At 31.1% G+C, this 23,972-nt stretch overlaps 1 protein-coding gene across 1 annotated transcript; it reads left to right on the forward strand.

Moving 5' to 3' along the window:
- The first annotated feature begins 3,309 nt into the window (after positions 1-3,309).
- LOC139862040 (GTPase LSG1-2-like) lies at positions 3,310-7,875 on the forward strand. The gene is made up of 7 exons (XM_071850585.1): positions 3,310-3,582; positions 4,470-4,571; positions 4,697-4,783; positions 5,685-5,778; positions 6,110-6,166; positions 6,434-6,513; positions 6,621-7,875. Exons 1-7 carry the CDS (start codon positions 3,356-3,358, stop codon positions 7,696-7,698), a joined length of 1,725 nt encoding a protein of 574 aa, XP_071706686.1. The 5' UTR covers positions 3,310-3,355; the 3' UTR covers positions 7,699-7,875.
- Positions 7,876-23,972: the final 16,097 nt, after the last annotated feature.

Raw genomic sequence — 23,972 nt, forward strand, 5'->3', positions numbered from 1 at the left:
GATGTTGGGCTAATTACTAAAATTGGGTAATTGGGCTTTGTACCATAATTGGGGTTTGGACAAAAGAACGACACTTGTGGAAACTAGACTATGGGCTATTAATGGGCTTTATATTTGTTTAACTAAATGAAAGTTTGTTAATGTAATATAAAGATTTACAATTGGGCGTCCCTATAAATTACCATATACACTCGATCGGACACGATGGGCGGGGTATTTATATGTACGAATAATCGTTCATTTAACCGGACACGGGAATGGATTAATAGCCACTAGAATAATTAAAACAGGGGTGAAATTACATTCAAGGGTAATTGGTGTAATTGTTAACAAAGTAGTAAAACCTTGGTTTACACGCAGTCGATAACCTGGTGTATTCATTAAACAAAGTATTAAAACCTTGTTACAATTCGAATCCCCAATTAGTTGGAATATTTATCTTCGGGTATAATAATAATTTGACAAGGACACTTGCAATTTATATTTATGACTGATGGACTGTTATGGACAAAAACCAGACGGACATATTGAATAATCCAGGACAAAGGACAATTAACCCAAGGGCATAAAACTAAAATCAACACGTCAAACATCATGATTACGGAAGTTTAAATAAGCATAATTCTTTTATTTCATATTTTATTTCCTTTATTTTATATTTAATTGCACTTCTAATTATCGCACTTTTATTTATTGTTATTTCATTTTATCGCACTTTTAATTATCGTACTTTTTAATTATCGCAATTTAATTTTTATCGCATTTTTATTTTTCGCAATTTCATTATCGTTATTTACTTTACGCTTTAATTTAAAGTCTTGTACTTATTTTATATTTTACATTAGGTTTTAACTGCGACTAAAGTTTTAAAATCGACAAACCGGTCATTAAACGGTAAAAACCCCTCTTTATAATAATAATATCACTTATATATATATTTGTATTTTTATAAAAGTAAACTAATATAGCGTTGAGCTTTGCTTAAAGATTTCCCTGTGGAACGAACCGGACTTACTAAAAACTACACTACTGTACGATTAGGTACACTGCCTATAAGTGTTGTAGCAAGGTTTAAGTATATCCATTCTATAAATAAATAAATATCTTGTGTAAAATTGTATCGTATTTAATAGTATTTTCTAGTAAAATATAATAGTATTTTATACCCCCCTGCTTTGACATCAAAACATTTTTGTCACATTTAGCTCATCAAGTCTAATACTTATCATTGATAGATTTTATCACGTCTAGGAGATGTTTACTTTTTTCTTGTATTAAGTCCTACTTTCATTTACCTTTGTTTGGAAAAAAGTTTTTTTTTTTACTTTGTTTTCCCCCTTTCTGTAAAACTCATTTAAACACTTTCTTTGTTTTTTTTTTTTTAAAAAAAACTTCCTTTTTTTTACGTTACCCGTAAATTATAAATATATAAAAAAAACTTTTTGTTTAAATTTTTTTTCTAGTTTTTAAAAGGCCACTTGACCAATTTTTTAATTCTTTCACAACACCTGATATCGTGATCGTGACCTTTCACCAAAGCAAGAGATATTCTTGATAAACTAAACACGGACTCGTGTTTGAAATTGTCGGCCACAAAAAAAATTCATTTGATAAAAGTATATATTTTTTTTTTAGTTATAGAAGGAGACCACTTCATTTTCAATACTTCATTTTTGGCAAAAAACTATTCCATTTTACCATCCCCTTTTTTTTCTTACTTTAACTTTTAAGATATACTTTTAATAAAAATACAAACTACTTTTTCTTATTTTAACTTTTAAGATTTACTTTTAATAAAAATACAAACTACTTTTTGTATTTTAACTTTTAAGATTTACTTTTAATAAAAGTACAAACTACTTTTTCTTATTTTAACTTTTAAGATTTACTTTTAATAAAAATACAAACTATTTTTTTATTTTAACTTTTAAAATTATAAATTTAAGAATAAACATTAGTATGCATGAAATAAATAATGATTAATTGCATAAGTAATCATAAATGTTAGATAACATATAAAGACCCCGTCGTATTCGTATTGATCGGAATTAATCTCGACCCATGGTACCGTGTTGTCAAATGACGTGTTGCGTACATAAAGTACCGTGTTGTCAAATGACGTGTTGCGTACAATCATGAGATCTTATTAACATAAATATAAATGTTAGTGAAGTTAATAAGAGTTAGATTACAGAAAATATAATTCAGGTGGTATAACCGACCATATATAACTTAAATAACATAAATATAAATGTTAGTGAAGTTAGTAAAAGTTAGATTACAGAAATATAATTCAGGTGGTATAACCGACCATATATAACTTAAATAACATAAATATAAATGTTAGTGAAGTTAGTAAAAGTTAGATTACAGAAATATAATTCAGGTGGTATAACCGACCATATATAACTTAAATAACATAAATATAAATGTTAGTGAAGTTAGTAAAAGTTAGATTACAGAAATATAATTCAGGCGGTATAACCGACCATATATAACTTAAATAACATAAATATAAATGTTAGTGAAGTTAGTAAAAGTTAGATTACAGAAATATAATTCAGGTGGTATAACCGACCATATATAACTTAAATAACATAAATATAAATGTTAGTGAAGTTAGTAAAAGTTAGATTACAGAAATATAATTCAGGTGGTATAACCGACCATATATAACTTAAATAACATAAATATAAATGTTAGTAGTCCAAAATTTGATATATTCGAGTCTGAAAATTATTAATAATTTCATACCTTGATTAGTGATTCGTGATCGTTTGAGATATCTTTTAATTACACTAAGCTTTTCGTGCTGATAACGTGTTATAATTCAGTAGACTTATAACTACCTTTAATGGTTATAAGAACAAAGAGAGAAAAAGAGAGAAGAAGGAGAGAAGAAATATTGATATTGATATTTCAAGAGAAATGGTGTACCTTAAATGGCTACCATACATGTCTATTTATAGCATAAAATATTACTATGCAAGAAATATAATAATAATAAAATTAACATCCAATCTAGATATTTTATAACATTTTCAAGATTATTAATAATTAATAATTTTTCCCTGTGAACGATTTTTCGCGATATTATGTGATATATTTATTTTTTTAATTTTTTTTTATGTGAAAATATGAAATGTAAAGGAAGAGGGAGTTAAACATGACATTAGGTTTGGCTTCCTTACTTTCACACACCTTTGCCAATTTCCCTTTCCCTTTCCCTTTCCCTTTCTTCAACTTTCTGTTATTTCACGCCTTCATATTCATCCAGTGGCCGGACACAAATAAATAAATTAATTTAATTTATATATTATCTTGCCGATTCAATTTAATTCTTCTAAACGTAAGAATGGGGAAAAACGATAAATCTGGATTGGGAAGAGCCCTAGTGAAACATCATAACCATATGATTCAAGAATCTAAAGAAAAAGGCCAGCTTTATTACAAACAACACAAGAAGGTCCTCGAATCCATCACTGATGTCGCCGATATTGACGCCGTTATTCAACAAGCCGATGAAGCTGTCCGCCTTTTCTCTGCCGACAACCCTACCGCCGTCAATACTCTTATTGATTTGTAAGCTCCCTTTTTCTTTTTTATTTATATTTATTTATTACGTATTTATTTATTACTGTATTATATACTCGTATTGTATTATATTGTACTGGGGTTATGATTGTTTTTGTTTTAAGTTTAAAAAGTTTTAGTTTTGGAAACTGGGTAGGTTTTGATTTCGAGATAATTATATTATTTGCTACATTACAAGTTTTTATACGAGAACTACTCCGTAGTTTAGCGTTTAGCTTTAAGTTTAGGTTTGTTCAGTTTTAGGTACCCTTACTGATTCTTGATATGTATTTTAGGGGTTGAATTTGTCAAAATGTATGTAACTCTATTTGAAGTTCTATTGTATGTATTCAACTCTAAAACAATTATTGATGTATATATACTTTAAAAGTTACTGATTAGTTGATAGACCAAGTAATTGGATACGTACAATAGCAAAAAAGCAAAAGTTGGATACATATGGTAGTCACTAGAATGTTCTAAGCTGATAAGGATTTTGTTTAGTAGTTACTAGTATGTACATAAAATGGTTAGGACTTAGGTTTGTAATATAAATATTAGGGTTTCTCATTTAGACCAACTGTACCTTTTGAAAGAGATGGCATATAAAGCAAGAGAACAAGGGATGAAAATATGAGGTCTTCATTTTTGCTTACTTTACGCTTTTTTCGAGCTTATACAATTGATTTTAACTTTAGGCGTAGTGGTAGGAGAAAATTAAATGATCAAGTTTAACACATATTTGCACAATTTATGCATTCATTCAAATCTCAATATTGATGGTATAAAATCAAAAATCATGTTGATTTGTCATATATCTTTTAGTTGCATGTCACCGTGTTCTTTTGTATCTTATGTTGTGAATGGTCAACTGATGACTGTGTTTGACTTTATAGAGAGTCGGGTGCTAGCATTACTGAGATGACTCCAGAGGAAAGGAGAGAAAATCAAAAGAAAGAGGAGGCGTTACATGCTAGCAGTCTTAACGTTCCACGGAGGTATGTTTCATTTTATTGCTACTAGTACATGTTTGGTGTATAATATTCTTTATTCTTTTGTTTTGTTTTGTTTTGTTTTCTGTATACGTTTGTAAGCGTTTTCATTTTTCTTGGTGTTTTTTCAGACCAGCATGGAATGCTAAAATGTCTGTTGAAGAGCTTGATGACAATGAAAGACGCGCCTTTTTAGTTTGGCGGCGTAGTCTTGCTAGGTATATCTATTTACAAACGATTTAGTTTTTTACCCATGGTAGTACCTATACTGTTCTGTTGCTCCATAATTCTGAAAAACTTGGGGAATACTCGGTTTGTGGAGAGGTACTATCCGATTAATCAAAATCGGTCAAAATTTGGTAAACTCTCGGTCAACAGAGATTTCTCGGATTAATTAGTCAAGATTCGGTTAAAGTTAAAATTTGTCAACATCTGATTACTTCCTTAAAAGTCCCGACCGAGTACTCCGGATCCCAGAGTAGTTATTTTTGCAACATTGCATTGTTCTATGACCTTTAGTACAGTATCATTTAAGGTGTCACTATCTGTATTCTTAAGTTGTTTTTTCAATGTGTGGAAAGATTGGTTAGGGGAGTTGGGCCATGAACTGGTTGGGTTTGAAATGCATCTGAATGGATCTGGTTGATCAGCATACACTTGTTTTGTTCACTTCTAATTTACTTAATAGTAATCGATATGTTATCGTGTTATATATAATTGCTAAAATATTACTCCGTACTATTTACTACCATAGCTAAGTGTATCTTTGAGTACAACCATGTAGGAAGTCATATGTAGTAAAACAAACGACTTCGGGCGACTATTAATTCGGTTACCCTATCTGACCCGTTGTTTAATTATGCTTTTTGATTTCTATTGTAAATGTAAATGTAAATTGTAATATGACCCGGCTGAGATTAGCACAACTAAATTGCCCCATATAAATGTAATAGGGTCAAAAAATGCCACATATACAGTGGACTATCTTACGTGTTAACAATGAGCTTACTTTACTGTTTTTTGGTATTAGCATAGCAAACTAACATAAAATATTATGAACTTTAGTTTGTAGTTCAACATTTGTTATTTGTATCTCGAGTAACAAATATTATATTGCAGGCTCGAGGAGAATGATAATCTTGTTCTTACACCATTTGAGAAGAATCTGGATATTTGGAGACAACTTTGGAGGGTTGTTGAACGCAGTGATCTGGTGAGTGTTTATTCCCGTTAATGTATATATGATTATAAAGTTATAAGGTATTAATTTAATTAATGGCTGACTAAGATACTCAAAACTTATGCCTTATGATACTAATTGTAATAAACCAACTGCCGAGTGACCTAATATTTTTCAAAAAAAACCCATGTATAAGAACTTGACTTACATATTTTGATGCATATTACGTTTTGTATTATAGGTCATTATATAATTCATCAATAGTGTATCAAAATTGAACATTTTCTGAATTCTAATAATGACCATATAGTTTGTCATGGTTTATTTGTTTCGCTTTCCTAACTTGTGTGACTCTATAATCTAGCTTGTCATGGTTGTTGATGCACGGGATCCACTTTTCTATCGCTGTCCCGACCTCGAGGTATTCAGTTTTTTTGTTCTTTTTTCTTTTATTTTTCTTTTTTAAGTTTATGGTTATGTAGCATTAACAGATATGTAATATGAATGCAAATTAGTGGAGAATGGTTCAATTGTCTATTAATTATACTGATAATCTTGATGAATAAACCTAAACAGGCGACATCTTAAAGCTTATTTCATTTCGCATGCAGTGATCATATTAGTTTGTGCATTTTTGTTATTGCTAATTAACGAGGCTAATGACCAATTAACTATGTCAAAATGCTAGGCATATGCAAGAGAAGTAGACGAGCATAAAAGGACACTACTTTTGATTAACAAGGCGGATCTTTTACCTTATTCCGTAAGGTTAGTGTTATACGTCTTGTAATCACCCTCAAAATGCAGATTACAAGGTTGTATAGTTTCATTAATTAACTGCTATTAAAATAAAATCATTACGGCTTTATTTGCAGACTGAAATGGGCAGAATACTTTCAGCTTCATGGTATTCTCTATTTGTTTTGGTCCGCTAAGGCTGCAACAGCCGAATTAGAAGGAAAAAAACCCGTAGAAGAAACTGGTGTTATTAATAATGATATAAAAATATACGGTAGAGAGGAATTATTATCTCGTTTACAATCAGAAGCCGAGGAAATAGTCAAAAGGAGGACAAGCTCGGTCAAACAAAAATCTGTCGATGCTAAAACCGATCATGTAACAGTGGGGTTTGTGGGGTATCCTAATGTCGGTAAAAGTTCGACAATTAACGCGTTAGTTGGTGCAAAAAAGACAGGTGTAACGTCTACACCCGGGAAAACAAAACATTTTCAAACGTTAATTATAACCGAAAAACTTACTCTCTGCGATTGTCCCGGATTAGTGTTTCCATCGTTTACAAGCTCGAGATACGAAATGATTGCATCCGGGGTTCTACCGATTCACCGAATGACTGAGCATAGGGAAGTGGTCCAAGTAGTTGCAGATCGGGTCCCACGCAATGTCATCGAGAGCGTCTACAATATCAAATTGCCGAAACCGAAGCCGTACGAGGCTGAAAACCGGCCTCCTTTTGCCTCGGAGCTTTTAAGGTCATATTGTGCGTCTCGTGGCTATGTTGCATCGAGCGGGCTACCCGATGAAACAAAAGCGGCCCGTTTGATTTTGAAAGATTATATAGATGGAAAGTTGCCCCATTATGAAATGCCACCTGGCATGTCGGATGAAGAAGGTGATGTAAGCGAGACGATTAATTCCGGTGAAGATGAGGAATCGGATTCTGGCGATGAAACGACAGAAGAAAAAGGTGGGGCGAGGCTTGATAATGTCATGGATGACCTCAAATCATTTGACATGGCTAATGGGTTAGGTCCAAGTAAAAGGGTTCCTGGTGCACGAAAAAAGGTGCCTTCGGGTGCATCGTATAAACAACACAAGAAGCCGCAAAGGAAGAAAGACCGAGCGTGGAGGGTTAAAGACGATGAAAGTGATGGGACCGCGGTTGTAAGAGTGTATAAGAAGTCGGTTAACACTGGACCTGTTTCGGCTAATTAAAACATAAACAGTTACAGGATCTTGTGGATATTGGTTAATGATACAAGCGCGCTTATGGATCACATAGTTTTGGTTGTTTTTGTTAGGTAATATCGGATGATGTTTTGTTCCTGATTTGTATCATCTTTATAGAATGTCTATGGATGGTTTGAGATTGTTGCATCTAATGGATTATGTACTTAATTTCTTGGATGTTTAGCACATAAACAACACACATATAGATTGATATGTGTGTAAATGAGCCGAGTTACTCGTGAACAGCTCTAATTTCTAATTTGATTTGTTAAAAGATGGAACAACACTATGTTTCCCTGTCACTTAAACATATTCTTCTTCATATGTGGATTGACTTACATGTGTTAACTGTATAGTGCAGTACTTCAGTATTACAAATTGCTTCAAATCCATAAATGCAGAATAATAACAGTTTCAACACTGCATAACCATTCAAAGGGCACCAAACTAAAAAGAGATGAAACTATCAACAAGCTAAAGTGTCAATATTATGGGTCATTGGGTCGGGTTTTAATGAACCAGTGCAGACGTGAAAGGTTAAACACGTGTGCATGGTTTTGTATGCATGGCCTTCAGCAGTGTTGTAAAAAACCCGATTACTCCCCGATTAATCATTTTTAGGAGCAATCCGTTCCGATTTTCAAAAATCCGTTTAATTAAACGGTCAACGTCAATTAATTGATCAAAATCGAATTTGATAATCAAAGTCAGTCAAAGTAAAAAATGGTTAATATTTTAACATGAATTTAAACTAGAATTTTATAGTTTTTGTGACGACCCGAAAATTTTCGACCAAATTTAAACTTAACCTTTATATGTTTCCGACACGATAAGCAGAATTTGTAATGTTGAATCTCAAAAAGTTTGGAACTACATTCATGTAATCAATTACCCTTTGACCGTGTTCGACGATTCACGAACAATTATGAGTATATAGATATGTATATATAATATATAATATTAACTGAAAATATTAACAAAGTATTAGATATATGATACTTTACATGAACGTATTTGTTTCGATATATTTATCGACAGAATTAAGAGATAATATCAAATGATTGAATTATCAGATACATTATGATATGATTACGGGCCTATGTTATGAGGTCCACTGTGATTTAAGAATCTATTCTTTTTGGCAACATTCGAAAAATGGTAAAGTGATTTATAAATAAGAACAAATGTGTCAATTAACGGGAACTAGACAAGGGTTAGTGGAAATTCCTGTTTAATTTCCAAGGCATGTTTTATAATATTTTCCTCGTGACCTTGATAAGATAACTATGTTAACTTTCATTTTATTTAATATGAAAATAAGAACGTGGAGTGTAAATAACTTAGATGTTGGATATCGACAAGTTAAGTAACTCGACATTTTTCATTAAGATGATTTCATACGTTTATTTAACCTTTGGACTTTATCCCATGCTTCACCAACAGACTGTAATTTAAAAACTTGAAACCTATTATGAATATATATAATTCTACTTTTCTAAAATGTTTTGTGGTATAACGATTTCCATTATTTTAACCTTTTAACAAAATGATTCTTAAATATATTTAGTTTTGGAAAACAAAATTATCATATTTATTTGATTTAGTTTCAAAAGTACAAAAAACGTTTTCAGTTTAAAAAGAACTTTATTATTAAAATGTATATATCTTTTATAAATATCTAGAACCACTTTTGACAACTCATTACTTAACCAGTATGATAAAGATAACGATATTTATATTTTATTTTATTAAATATATATAATGATTTAAATTAATATTATATATATTTATACGCGTATTATACGTATATAGTTTTATACTTTTACTATACTTTAACTTTACCTTTACTTTACTTTTATTTTACTTTAACTTTAATAATTCACTTTAATAATTCATACTTTAATAATTCACTTTAATAATTCAAAAATCTATTATAAATAGAATTCAATAGGTTTCATTATTTCATAGAAACTTGAAAATATATTTCTCTAAACTCTCTCAATCGAATTACATATATATATATATATATATATATATATATATATATATATATATATATATATATATATATATATATATATATATATATATATATATATATATATATATTGTATTATTTCAAGATATTATTAGTATACATAAAATACTACTACGGAGTTATACTCGGACGATTTCAAAATAAGTTTTCAAACGGGATAGAGCTAAGGAAATTATGGGTTATAGCTATGGAGGTTATGGGTATTGATCGAGGGTATTGCTCGTGAGGTCAACCTAACTTTTATCATTTTCGTTGCGTCTACGTACTTTTCTGCAATATTGAATCACAATATTGATACGTTCGTGAATCCGAGATAAACCTTGCACTTGTTCAGTGCCGTCATATACATAATTGCTACGAAATACAGTATTGTGAGTTTCATTTGCTCCCTTTTTAATTGCTTTTGCAATATATATTTTTGGGCTGAGAATACATGCGCTGTTTTATAAATGTTTTACGAAGTAGGCACAAGTACTAAAACTAATTCTATGTGGGTTTAAACCAGAAATATACCCTTAGCTTGGTAACATTAAAATACTTATCTATGTACGGTAGGCGCGAATCCTAAAGATAGATCTATTGGGCCTGACAAACCCCATCCTGACTATGGGATGCTTTAGTACTTCGAGGTTATTTTAAACACACCTGATCTGGTGTACTTCAGAGGGTAAAACATGAATGTTAAGGCTTGTTACCGGGTGCCTACAACTTATAGAATACTTTTAAACACTTGCGAGTGTACGGATATTTATGAAAACTGAAATCTTGTGGTCTATTACTATTACGGAAATGATTGATTATGATAAACTAATGAACTCACCAACCTTTTGGTTGACACTTTAAAGCATGTTTATTCTCAGGTATTAAAGAAATCTTCCGCTGTGCATTAGCTCATTTTAAGGATATTACCTGGAGTCATTCATGACATACTTTGAAAGACGTTGCATTCGAGTCGTTGAGTTCATCAAGATTAATATTAAGTCAATTATAGTTGGATGTAATATGAAATGGTATGCATGCCGTCAATTTTTGATGTAAAGAAAGTTTGTCTTTTAAAAACGAATGCAATGTTTGTAAAACGTATCATATAGAGGTCAAATACCTCGCGATGTAATCAACTATTGTGAATCGTTTATAATGTATATGAACGGGTCCTTTCACTTGGTATCAGAGCGGTGGTCTTAGCGAACCAGGTCTTGCATTAGTGTGTCTAACTGATAGTTGTTAAGATGTATTAGTGAGTATGAACTTCGACCGTGACTGCATGTCAAAAGTTTTGTTTATCATTTTTAGTCGGAAATCATCTACTTACCATCCTTAGGAAATTACCTGCTTATCATTCTTAGTCTAGACACGTCTTGCTGCATTGATTGCATGAATAGTGTATAGACAAAATTCATATCTTAGCGTATATGCTAAATCATATCTTATCGTATCTATTACCGTAAACTTTGCCTGACATATTCCGTAAATTCCTCCGTAATCTATGAAATCTTTTTATCTATATATATAGATATTCTATGTAGTTAGAATACCACCCGATAGCCGGAAAATCATTTCGTATCGAAAAATCCTTTATCAAATAATCCGAAATGGAATTCGTCATCAGTTCAAGTTCCTCGGATTCCGAAATGGAATCTCACTCAAGCTCCGAAAGCAGTGTGACTGGAATGGATCAACCAATCAGCCATCATCTATTCTGGATGAATTGGGGATGGGTTCATAGCCTCCTTAATCATTGGAGACAAGAAGAAGGCGATCCTTTCCATCCACCACATTGCCCTCTTGGCAATGAACCTGAAGCACTTACCGGTGAACCTGTTCGAAACACCATTTTCTCTCATTTCCAGAGTATCTCGTCATGATTATATACTACACCAAATTCTAGATCTTATTTATCCGCTCGTCCGAACCGACAATCACCCAGGTGTAATAGAAGAAGTCAACGAGCTTCGCGCTCGGGTAGTGGCTTTGGAGAATATGGTGCAAATGTTACAAACACCAGCAGCAGCACCAGCAATATAACAAGTACCACCATCAACAACATCAACAGTACCATTACCACCACCAACAACAACCGCATCGCAAACCTCAACTTCACAATCTGTCCCATGAGCATCGACGTCGTACGCCCTGTAGATACTAAGGAATACCACAACGATGAAGTATTGATTCATAACTTCATTGGGAAAACATTCTACGACGATTATGTAATTTCTAAAGTTTATAAATTATCTATCCTAGCCTTAACCATTAATCAAGTGAGTTTAATTTAATATTAACTCATTAAATCTATATTACATCTGAAGAAATATACACATATATTTCCATAAAGACTGTAATAAAATTCTTTTGTACAAAATATTAATTGTGACATTTTTTTTAACGGGTAGGTAATACCCGAGAGATATATAAATTCACAATTAATATGTTACATTCTTCGAATCTGATTCAGCAGATCATCCATTATACTCCCTACTTTCACAACAATATACATTCTTTTATAGAAATCAAAACAACCATACTCATTCAAAAATCTAATTACATATTCTGATTTTGAAATCGCCGAATTCAATTCAAGTTATAACCGGTATCATCACTCTTAGATTCTTACATCTTTCAAAGCTATACTTTAACTTCAAAACTGTGTTAGAACATCGTATGTATATTAACGATTATAATCTGTGTTCAAACCCTTCGAAATACCTGAAGACACTTCAAATAATGAACAATCGAGATGATGATCCAACCACATGTTATCCACAGTTACGTACCTGAAAAACTCTTGAAACTAAAGTCATAATTTAACATGTATCCATGTCAGACCTTTTGACATTTACTAGCTAAAATAACTTTTCAATCCCTTCTAAAAATAGACGGTTTTGTCACAGCTCCAGCAAACCAACTTCAATTGTTCAATCGAATAAGCCTTATTATAATGATTACCCCTTCATCATTATTACAGGGGAACCTTTCATATCTCGCCACATTTGCAGTAAACTTATTAACAACTTCATTGATCTTTGACTTTCCGAAAAATCTTTATATTTATCAAAACCCCATCATTTACTCATCTGTATCTTGTAACGAGAATTGCCATACGAATCATCGGAAATTAGCAATCGGTATTTTGAAATCTCGCAGCATGTCTACACCAACAATTATATGTGTCTGTCTTCTGGACTTATATACTTTGAATGTGAAGTTTCTGAAAAATACCCTAAACTGCGAACTAGTTCTCAAAATAAAGATGAAGCAGCAAAAACTATAAACGACCTTAATAGTAAAAAGTTTGATGATAAAGAGTAGTGTGTTAGTAAAGCTCAGAAAAAGAGAAGATTTGGTACTGAAAAATACGGATTGAGCAAACCATGAAGAAGGCTGTGGATAAATCACAAGGACGAAATCTACCTTCAAAGAATCCAAATGATTCCATGTCTGCTGAAGTCATTATCGAATACCTTGCTCCTGACTCTAAACCCTTACGGATAATATTCTTCATCATCCTCTGATATTAGAAATTTTAAGATATCATCGTATCTTTCATTATAAATATCCTCCATATTTCTGAAGATATTTCCATAATTATTCTTATCTGAAATCATTTACCTCTTCGTGGTGTCTGTATTACATCATAAAAGAAACTATTTTAGTTTCTAAATTCTGAAACTTTCGAATTTAAAATAGGAATATTTTTGAAGTAGTGTTGGGAACTGAAGCATGAACTAGTATAATATAATGACACTTGATCAACGTGATTATATTACAGTAAGTCATGCTGAGTTTCTAAATGGAACGTGATGATTCACAGATTATGTAATGACCCGAAAATTTGCGACTAAATTTAAACTTAATCTTTAAAGGATTAATGATTTCGACACGATAAACAAAGTCTGTAAAACTGAATCTCAAAATTTTTGAACTATTCAAGTACCCTTCGATTTTCTCAACGATTCGCGAACAATTATATGTAAATAGATACATATATATACTATAACTTGAAAACGTAACAAAGTTTTCATTGCATAATACCGTACATTAAACTTATTGGTTTATATATCTAATTGAATATATATGATTTCAAGTTATTTAGTAAACGATAGTAACATTCGATTATTGATTTGATTGATATTTAGATAAGTTAACTAAAACGTTTAAGATGAACCAGTAAAACACTAATTTGATAAAGTATTTTCAAATTGCTACAGTACCCAAAATGCTACAGTGTTTTCGAAAATCACTATTTGCTACAGTAAAATTGACTTTGCTACAGTGAATTGCTACAGTAAAAATTACCTTTGCTACAGTAACTTTGCTACAGTAAACCACTATTTTAAAAATGTATTTTAACAAATAGTGAGACGATGATTTATAGAAGTAAATGACCAAAATACTCGAAAGTTTAAGATATACTTTGAGTGGTATAGTTTAGGAATAATTTAAGGCTATATTTTAACAAAGGTACGAGTCACGAAATGTAAAATGCAAGTTTTCTCAGCGTACGAAAGGACATTCGAGAAACCGGAACCGGGACATAAGTCAAGTAACAACGTACGACTTATCGGAACAAAAGTTACAAGTTAACTATGCACGTAAATATAATATAATATATAAATAATTATATAAATTAAATATAATATATATTATATTTAAATATGTCGACAAACTAAAATACAAAATGATTGTGAGCTGGAAAAAGAGGCCATGCGATCGCATGGCCATTGTGCCTCAGACCCATGCGATCGCATGGGAAGGCTGGGCAGGCAACCTCTATAAATTCAGTCGAATTCTTCCATTTTTTTTACACATATATTACTCCGTATTTATTATTATTATTATTATTATTATTATTATTATTATTATTATTATTATTATTATTATTATTATTATTATTATTATTATTATTAAGATTAATATTATTATTAATCTTATTATTATTATTAGTAGTATTAATATTATACATAAAATACTACGACGAGGTCTTGAGCGTGTCACTTTCAAAACGAGTTTCCGAGCGAGCTAGAGCTAAGGAAAATATGGGTTATTACCAAGGAGGTTATGGGTAATGTTCGGGGGTATTTTTGTGAAGCAAACCTCGTGTTTATCATCTCCGATGCGTCTACGTGCTTTCCTACAATATTGTATATCAATATTTAACTGTGAGTTTCATATGATCCCTTTTTCTCTTTACATTTTTGGGCTGAGAATACATGCGCAGTTTTATAAACTGTTTTACTAAATGGATACAAATACTAAAACTGATTTTGTGTGAGTTTCATAAGATCCCTTTTACTCTCTACATTTTTGGGCTGAGAATACATGCAAATGCTTTATTAACCGATATACAATATTTATATGTGTGAGTTTCATTTGCTCCCTTTTTAATTGCTTTTGCAATCTATATTTTTGGGCTGAGAATACATGCAATTTATTTTAAAACGCAATGGATACAAGTACATACTAAATTCTACACTGAGTTTGAACCGAAAATCCCTTAGCTTTGGTAACTAGTAGCTGCCAGTACATAGGATATGGACTGGTGGGCGCGAATAACAGTATATGGATCCATAGGGCTTGATATCCCCGTCCGAGCTAGAGCACTAGCCTTTTAACGGACGTATGCTATTTGAGAAGCGTACACGTTGGTTTACGTGTATTATTAAGATGATTATACAAAGGGTACAAATTATATATACGTTAAGTTTAGTTACCAGGGTGCTCAATTTCGTAGAATATTTTGATAAACGTTTCTGGATGAAACAACTGAAATCTTGTTATCCACTTTTATATGCAGATTATGCGAAACACTAAAACTATGAACTCACCAACCTTTGTGTTGACACTTGTTAGCATGTTTATTCTCAGGTTCCTTAGAAGTCTTCTACTGTTTGCTTATATGATAGACAAGCTATGTGCATGGAATCTTACATGGCATATTTTTCAAGAAAACGTTGCATTCACCAATTCATCACCATGTACCTTATTTAGACTGCATTGTCAACGGAAGTACTATTGTAAACTATTATATAAGGTGATTGTTTATATGTAGAAATCATCAGATGTCGAAAACCTTTGATTTAATATTCATTTATGGTGTGCCTTTTCAAAAGAATGCAATGTTTATAAAACGTATCATATAGAGGTCAAATACCTCGCAATGAAATCAATGAATGACGTATTCGGCCAAATGGATTTGGAGCGATCGTCACAGATTATAACGTCATCATGTTCTATGTTACACGACTCTTGTATTCTCTTTAACCTCTAAAATATCAAGAAAATATTTCTTGATGATTCGGCCTTATCCGAGGTATTCTAGTAATTTGACAAGTTAAGATCGTGCCATTACAATTTCCTTCTTAGAACATTAACAATGTTATTCCGAAATTCATATATGCGAATTCTGGACCATTACAAGTGGTGCTTAATCGCAAGAAGAAGAAACGAAAGGACAAAACTCCGAAATAGAAATTGGGGTATAAAGCGCAGCAAATAAAAGAGAGCATTAATTGGGGATGACAATGATTATAGAAGATAGAAGCAGGGACATCGAAATATAAGGGAATATATAAAACCCAACAACAACCCAGAAACTATAAACCATATATATCGATGCATATAGCAATATAAAGACACGGGAGAACAAAAAACACAATAAAACCAAGAGTATAGTAGAAGTAAATAGATTCTTCCGGAGGTAGATGAAAAAGAAGAACGACATATATGAAAGTGAGGAATATATCGAGAATCAGCACTGGATGAAGCATATTGACGAATAATTTTAAAGTAAGAATTGAGGGAGAAAGAATAGAAGGTGTGAATTAAAAGGAAACGAAGGAGGTGGATTTATAGTGAAATATCCGACAGAAAAATCGAGATGAATCATCGCATTAAATCGAAGAGGATCATAATTTCCTTAATCATCGAAGAATCAAATCCTATATAGATTACAAAGATTTTCTTTAATCCGGAGATCAACCGTGATGACGTCAAAAGATAAGACGAATCCCTATTTTCTCATTTCACTCTTTTACGATAGCTTCACTCATACGTTTCGAGCAATCGAATTATTTTATCCATATTTCTCAATCATGATAAAACCCTATGAATCAACTTATATTCGTCATAATAACATTCTTATTGTTAGCCATGACGACCTCGATCAAATTTCGGGACGAAATTTCTTTAACGGGTAGGTACTGTGACGACCCGAAAATTTCCGACCAAATTTAAACTTAACCTTTATATGTTTCCGACACGATAAGCAGAATTTGTAATGTTGAATCTCAAAAAGTTTGGAACTACATTCATGTAATCAATTACCCTTTGACCGTGTTCGACGATTCACGAACAATTATGAGTATATAGATATGTATATATAATATATAATATTAACTGAAAACATTAACAAAGTATTAGATATATGATACTTTACATGAACGTATTTGTTTCGATATATTTATCGACAGAATTAAGAGATAATATCAAATGATTGAATTATCAGATACATTATGATATGATTACGGGCCTATGTTATGAGGTCCACTGTGATTTAAGAAATCTATTCTTTTTGGCAACATTCGGAAAATGGTAAAGTGATTTATAAATAAGAACAAATGTATCAATTAACGGGAACTAGACAAGGGTTAGTGGAAATTCCTGTTTAATTTCCAAGGCATGTTTTATAATATTTTCCTCGTGACCTTGATAAGATAACTATGTTAACTTTCATTTTATTTAATATGAAAATAAGAACGTGGAGTGTAAATAACTTAGATGTTGGATATCGACAAGTTAAGTAACTCGACATTTTTCATTAAGATGATTTCATACGTTTATTTAACCTTTGGACTTTATCCCATGCTTCACCAACAGACTGTAATTTAAAAACTTGAAACCTATTATGAATATATATAATTCTACTTTTCTAAAATGTTTTGTGGTATAACGATTTCCATTATTTTAACCTTTTAACAAAACGATTCTTAAATATATTTAGTTTTGGAAAACAAAATTATCATATTTATTTGATTTAGTTTCAAAAGTACAAAAAACGTTTTCAGTTTAAAAAGAACTTTATTATTAAAATGTATATATCTTTTATAAATATCTAGAACCACTTTTGACAACTCATTACTTAACCAGTATGATAAAGATAACGATATTTATATTTTATTTTATTAAATATATATAATGATTTAAATTAATATTATATATATTTATACGCATATTATACGTATATAGTTTTATACTTTTACTATACTTTAACTTTACCTTTACTTTACTTTTATTTTACTTTAACTTTAATAATTCATACTTTAATAATTCACTTTAATAATTCATACTTTAATAATTCACTTTAATAATTCAAAAATCTATTATAAATAGAATTCAATAGGTTTCATTATTTCATAGAAACTTGAAAATATATTTCTCTAAACTCTCTCAATCGAATTAAATATATATATATATATATATATATATATATATATATATATATATATATATATATATATATATATATATATATATATATATATATATATATTTTTTTGTATTATTTCAAGATATTATTAGTATACATAAAATACTACTACGGAGTTATACTCGGACGATTTCAAAATAAGTTTTCAAACGGGATAGAGCTAAGGAAATTATGGGTTATAGCTATGGAGGTTATGGGTATTGATCGAGGGTATTGCTCGTGAGGTCAATCTAACGTTTATCATTTTCGTTGCGTCTACGTACTTTCCTGCAATATTGAATCACAATATTGATACGTTCGTGAATCCGAGATAAACCTTGCACTTGTTCAGTGCCGTCATATACATAATTGCTACGAAATACAGTATTGTGAGTTTCATTTGCTCCCTTTTTAATTGCTTTTGCAATATATATTTTTGAGCTGAGAATACATGCGCTGTTTTATAAATGTTTTACGAAGTAGGCACAAGTACTAAAACTAATTCTATGTGGGTTTAAACCAGAAATATACCCTTAGCTTGGTAACATTAAACTACTTATCTATGTACGGTAGGCGCGAATCCTAAAGATAGATCTATTGGGCCTGACAAACCCCATCCTGACTATGGGATGCTTTAGTACTTCGAGGTTATTTTAAACACACCTGATCTGGTGTACTTCAGAGGGTAAAACATGAATGTTAAGGCTTGTTACCGGGTGCCTACAACTTATAGAATACTTTTAAACACTTGCGAGTGTACGGATATTTATGAAAACTGAAATCTTGTGGTCTATTACTATTACGGAAATGATTGATTATGATAAACTAATGAACTCACCAACCTTTTGGTTGACACTTTAAAGCATGTTTATTCTCAGGTATTAAAGAAATCTTCCGCTGTGCATTAGCTCATTTTAAGGATATTACCTGGAGTCATTCATGACATACTTTGAAAGACGTTGCATTCGAGTCGTTGAGTTCATCAAGATTAATATTAAGTCAATTATAGTTGGATGTAATATGAATGGTATGCATGCCGTCAATTTTTGATGTAAAGAAAGTTTGTCTTTTAAAAACGAATGCAATGTTTGTAAAACGTATCATATAGAGGTCAAATACCTCGCGAAGTAATCAACTATTGTGAATCGTTTATAATGTATATGAACGGGTCCTTTCAGTTTTGAAACAAAATGAACAATTTTAGACAATTATGTTAAAAATTATCTTTATATTTATGGTTTTTATATGTAGTTACACATATAATTTTTAAAATTTAGTATTTAAATGTATATATTAAAATTTGATTAATCCCCGAATTGCCAATTAATCCTTCCAAAGTTCCGACCGATTAATCCCCGAATAGCGAATTTTGCAACCTTGGCCTTCAGGGTCCCTTTGTGCTTCGTAATGCATGTGTATTATAAATGAACAATAAACAATTGTTCTTTGAACTATAACTAGTTCATGACCCGTGAATACACGGATTTGATACAACTAGTATTGTGGGCCCCACGATGTTGGGGCAATTTGGAAAAAAAAGCAAGAAAGGAAAAAAAAAGAAGAAAAAAAAAGGGAAAAAAAGGGAAACTTGGTGAGGATGGGGTTGTCAAGTGGACCAATGAGGGATGGTTTAGAATACACCATTTAGTATATACAAGTTTTTAGTCATGCGCTTCGCTGTGGTTGAGAAAAATTTTGTTGTACATTACAATATGTTTTCGAGTGAAGTAATTTGACGCTAATAAGTCATACATAAACCAAAAAACAAAAGTCGATTTAATGGATCGAACACGTCTACATTATTTTTCTAAAGAAAGTTAGATTTTTTTTTTAAGATTGTAAAAAATGTAAGAGAATAATTATGAAAATAACAAATATTTAGTATATCTTTTTGTTTTTTTAGATTGTAAAAAAGTTAAGAGAATAATTATGAAAATAACAAATATTTAGTATGGCTTTTTAAAATATTAAATTGAAGAAAGAATTTTAGGGGGCATATTGGAAGATTAGAAAGTTAAAGGATAAAAGACAAAAAATCAATATTAGAAAACTAAAAGGTTAAAGGGTTAAAAGTAAAATATGAAAAAGGCTGTGAAGTTGTCATGTGGACCAATAAATTGAGTGAATTTTTACACTAATTAGTATATACAGTAATAACATAAGATAAGTGACATGAAAATCATCACATTGCTTCCACAATAACTGTTGTGTCCATACAATCACAAAAACATTCGATTAAAAATATAGTTGAAATCTTAATGAAGTATCTAAATTATATGGTTGTGTCCCAAACAAATTAAAAAAAAAAAAATAGATAAAAGAAATACAGTATACAAAATATACTTGATGAAGTATCTAATTATATAGTTGAAGACAATAAACATATTTGAGATGACAGACATTCAGATGAAGTATCTAATTATATAGTTGAGGACAATAAACATATTTGAGATGACAAACATTCAACAACTCAAGTTGATTGAAACACACACTTTGACTTATATACATATTAAATGAGCTCCATGGTGGACTTTTTATAATGTTAATCTTCTTTCATATATACCAATGTCTACCTGCATGTATAGAGAAACTCCTTAAAGTATCCATACCAATCTTCTTCCCAATTTGGTTACCTGTCTAAACAGCACCCAATTTGTACCAAGTATAAAAAATATAATTTAAAGGTACACCTTATACCTATCCAGCACCCAATTTGTACCAAGTATAAAAAATATAATTTAAAGGTACACCTTATACCTGTCGTGGGTTACACATTAGTGACATATATGTGTGTGTGGCTTTAATACACATTTCAAAACAAAAAACCTATTTGATAAGCACTCGAAATGCTTAAAACTGATATTTTGACACCACAATACATACCCAAACAATTATAAGGAACCGCAAATTTGGTAAAATAACACCATACATGTGTACGGGTGAAGTATGACAAACCAAAATCTATGACCTTCAATTATGCATCTTTATCTTTTCATGTATATAAGAAATTTTGATCTAGTTATAGCGTATTCATATCGAAAACAGAAATTAGCTATGATAGATACTGGGTATGGAAGAGAGCTCATGTGTGATTCGAGGAGACTTTAAGGTTTCGGGGTAAGAATAAGATTATAAAAAAATCTGTAATTTGCCATTGCTACACCTACATGTCACAAAGTGAATTTAAGATCAGTTAAAACAAAATCATATATGCTCGGTATATAAATAAGGACTTATATGCTGAAGTATAAATAAGACTCTTATAGTATGGGTATATGTACGCAAAAAAATGATGAACTTATTAGCACCAGAGATGATATCATATATGTTCGGCATCTATGCTTCTTTAGAGAGAACAACCACAATTTCATTAAACTAAGATTCTGCTAATAGTAATTTCAACATACACATGGATTAAACTACACATCCAACAATTTCATTACATTTTATCCATTATAACATACACGTAATCAACAATCAAATAAACCATTGAAAATGTACATCGTGTAGCACAGAGCAACTCAACATCATTCAGTTCTTGAAAAAAGTTAGACACAAAAATCACAAAAAGAATCATTAGACCGATCATCAAAGATATATTTATTACCTTCAAATGAGCAGCATCCTTGTCATTGTGGTTATCGGTAAAAAATCTAGTACTACTAGGTTCCAGTTTGGGCCCCATGATTTCTGTCTCGTGCATATGCAAGCTAAAACTTGCCCGTCTTTCAACCCCTGAACTACCAAATTCCAAGAAAGCCTGAATAAGAAAGAATATCAATCAAATGAAAAATTACGTTTTCCAGATGTTAGAGGGTTATAGGAGCCAAATGGGTTGACAAATGGGTTGGTAAAATCAAGTACTCGTATCATTTATTAACAACTCAAAATTGTTTTGTTTATGTTCTTGAAACAACTCCAGAAGAATGAACAACCTAGTCATCTCCAAAACAACCTATGGAATTGCCGTTGGGTCTCTTTGAGCACAACTTACTATGTTCAGAAACAAACTAAACAGAAATTCATTTATACATTTTATATACCAATCAACAGAAGACCATTTCATTACCTTTGGTTAGTAACTTTTACTCCGAATTTGATTCCCATTGACATCCAGAGTAGTTTTGCCATCAACCTTGATGGTTCCTTTCAATAAGACATGAGTGGAATCATACTTCAACATGTAAGCCTTAAAAAGACATTCAGTTCATGGTTACTAAGATTACGATAAGATCGAGATTTAACATTAGATGTATCTGACCACCCATTACTTTAACCATATGATTATCTAATTTTAACTCTTCTATTCACTATACCCCATGACAGCACTTCTGTTAATAAGAAATTATCTACAAACTCATTAACAGATAAGTACTCGTACTAAATTAGGTGTAAAAAACATGAATACCTTACACATGCCTATCGCTAAATTTCTCTCCATCATTTCATCAAACACATAGTGTGCGTCAGATAAATACCTTAATGTGCAGCTTAATCTGGAAAGACTATCAAACATACCTTCTACTAATTCTGCAAGTTACATACTCCCCACTAATATGAAAGCAAAGTTTGATAATAATGATATACAGTTAACCTCATTAACATTAATGCATAACTAAGACTATAACTCAAATCAATTAAATCCATGGTTAGGAATTTCTCCCAGTTTATTGGTAAGAAAATATAAAAAATTATATAGAAAAACACATCAATTTTACATAAAACGAACATTTCTTATCTTCAACACATACACCGCGAATCGTTGCAAAGCACCATAAACTTTTCTCCATGTTTGTCCGTTCTTGTCGTACTCTTAGCAGCCTTCGTTGTCAAAAGCTTATGCAACACGCAAATCGATTCTCCTTTAAGATCCAGCCTAAAAAGTTTCGATATCGAGATTATTGTGTTAGAAAAATCAAATGATATAAGAAATATAAACGAAATTCATAATCTAAATTTAAACATGAAGAGAGAAAACCTGGAAAACTATTGAGAAGAATTGGTGGAAACAAAGGGCAGTGATGATGATTTTGGATGTAAAAATATGTTTAGTCGAATTTATTAAGCATGCTCTTGATTGTTAGTATGCTTTAATTTCTCAGTGGATGGATGAATTTAGATGAATAGATTGTATATGGAAGGGAATATGAAATGGGAATCAGGAGAAGGAATGGAGCAAGTAAATAAAAGGTTAATATTTTTTTTTTTAAACAAAATGCAGGCGTGCTTATGATAATGATGAAGCGTGTAAAAGAAGCCGTAATTAACCCAAGTGAAAGATAATGCTAGTTTTCCCAAAACAATGAAAGATACTCCGTAATATTTATTTTCCCAAAACTGGTTGCATGCAATTTAAAAGTAGAGACTAATTCTTATAAAAATTTTAAAAAATTGCTGTATTAAATAAAATTGCATGACATCATCACATAAACATGAAATTAAACTAAAATTCGCCAGATTAGTTTAAGTGATGTCAGCCTCATCCACAAATTATATATAACATAGAAGATAGATAGATAATTACTGAGATTTAGATGTTAAAAAAACAATTATTCGCCCACAGTTCAACACTGATCAAACCATCAAAACAATTTTCATTATTATCTTCTCAGTATAGGCAAAGATAAGGGCTAGAGCATGGCACAAGGGGGTTATCGGAATCTGAATCTGAATCTAAACCCCATATAAAACATCACTTCAAACTTCAAAATTTTACAGAAAAATCATACCTTTTTTAATTTTTTTGCTCCAAGTACA

This window comes from Rutidosis leptorrhynchoides, chromosome 8, assembly GCF_046630445.1.
Source record: "Rutidosis leptorrhynchoides isolate AG116_Rl617_1_P2 chromosome 8, CSIRO_AGI_Rlap_v1, whole genome shotgun sequence".
Taxonomy (NCBI): Eukaryota; Viridiplantae; Streptophyta; class Magnoliopsida; order Asterales; family Asteraceae; genus Rutidosis; species Rutidosis leptorrhynchoides.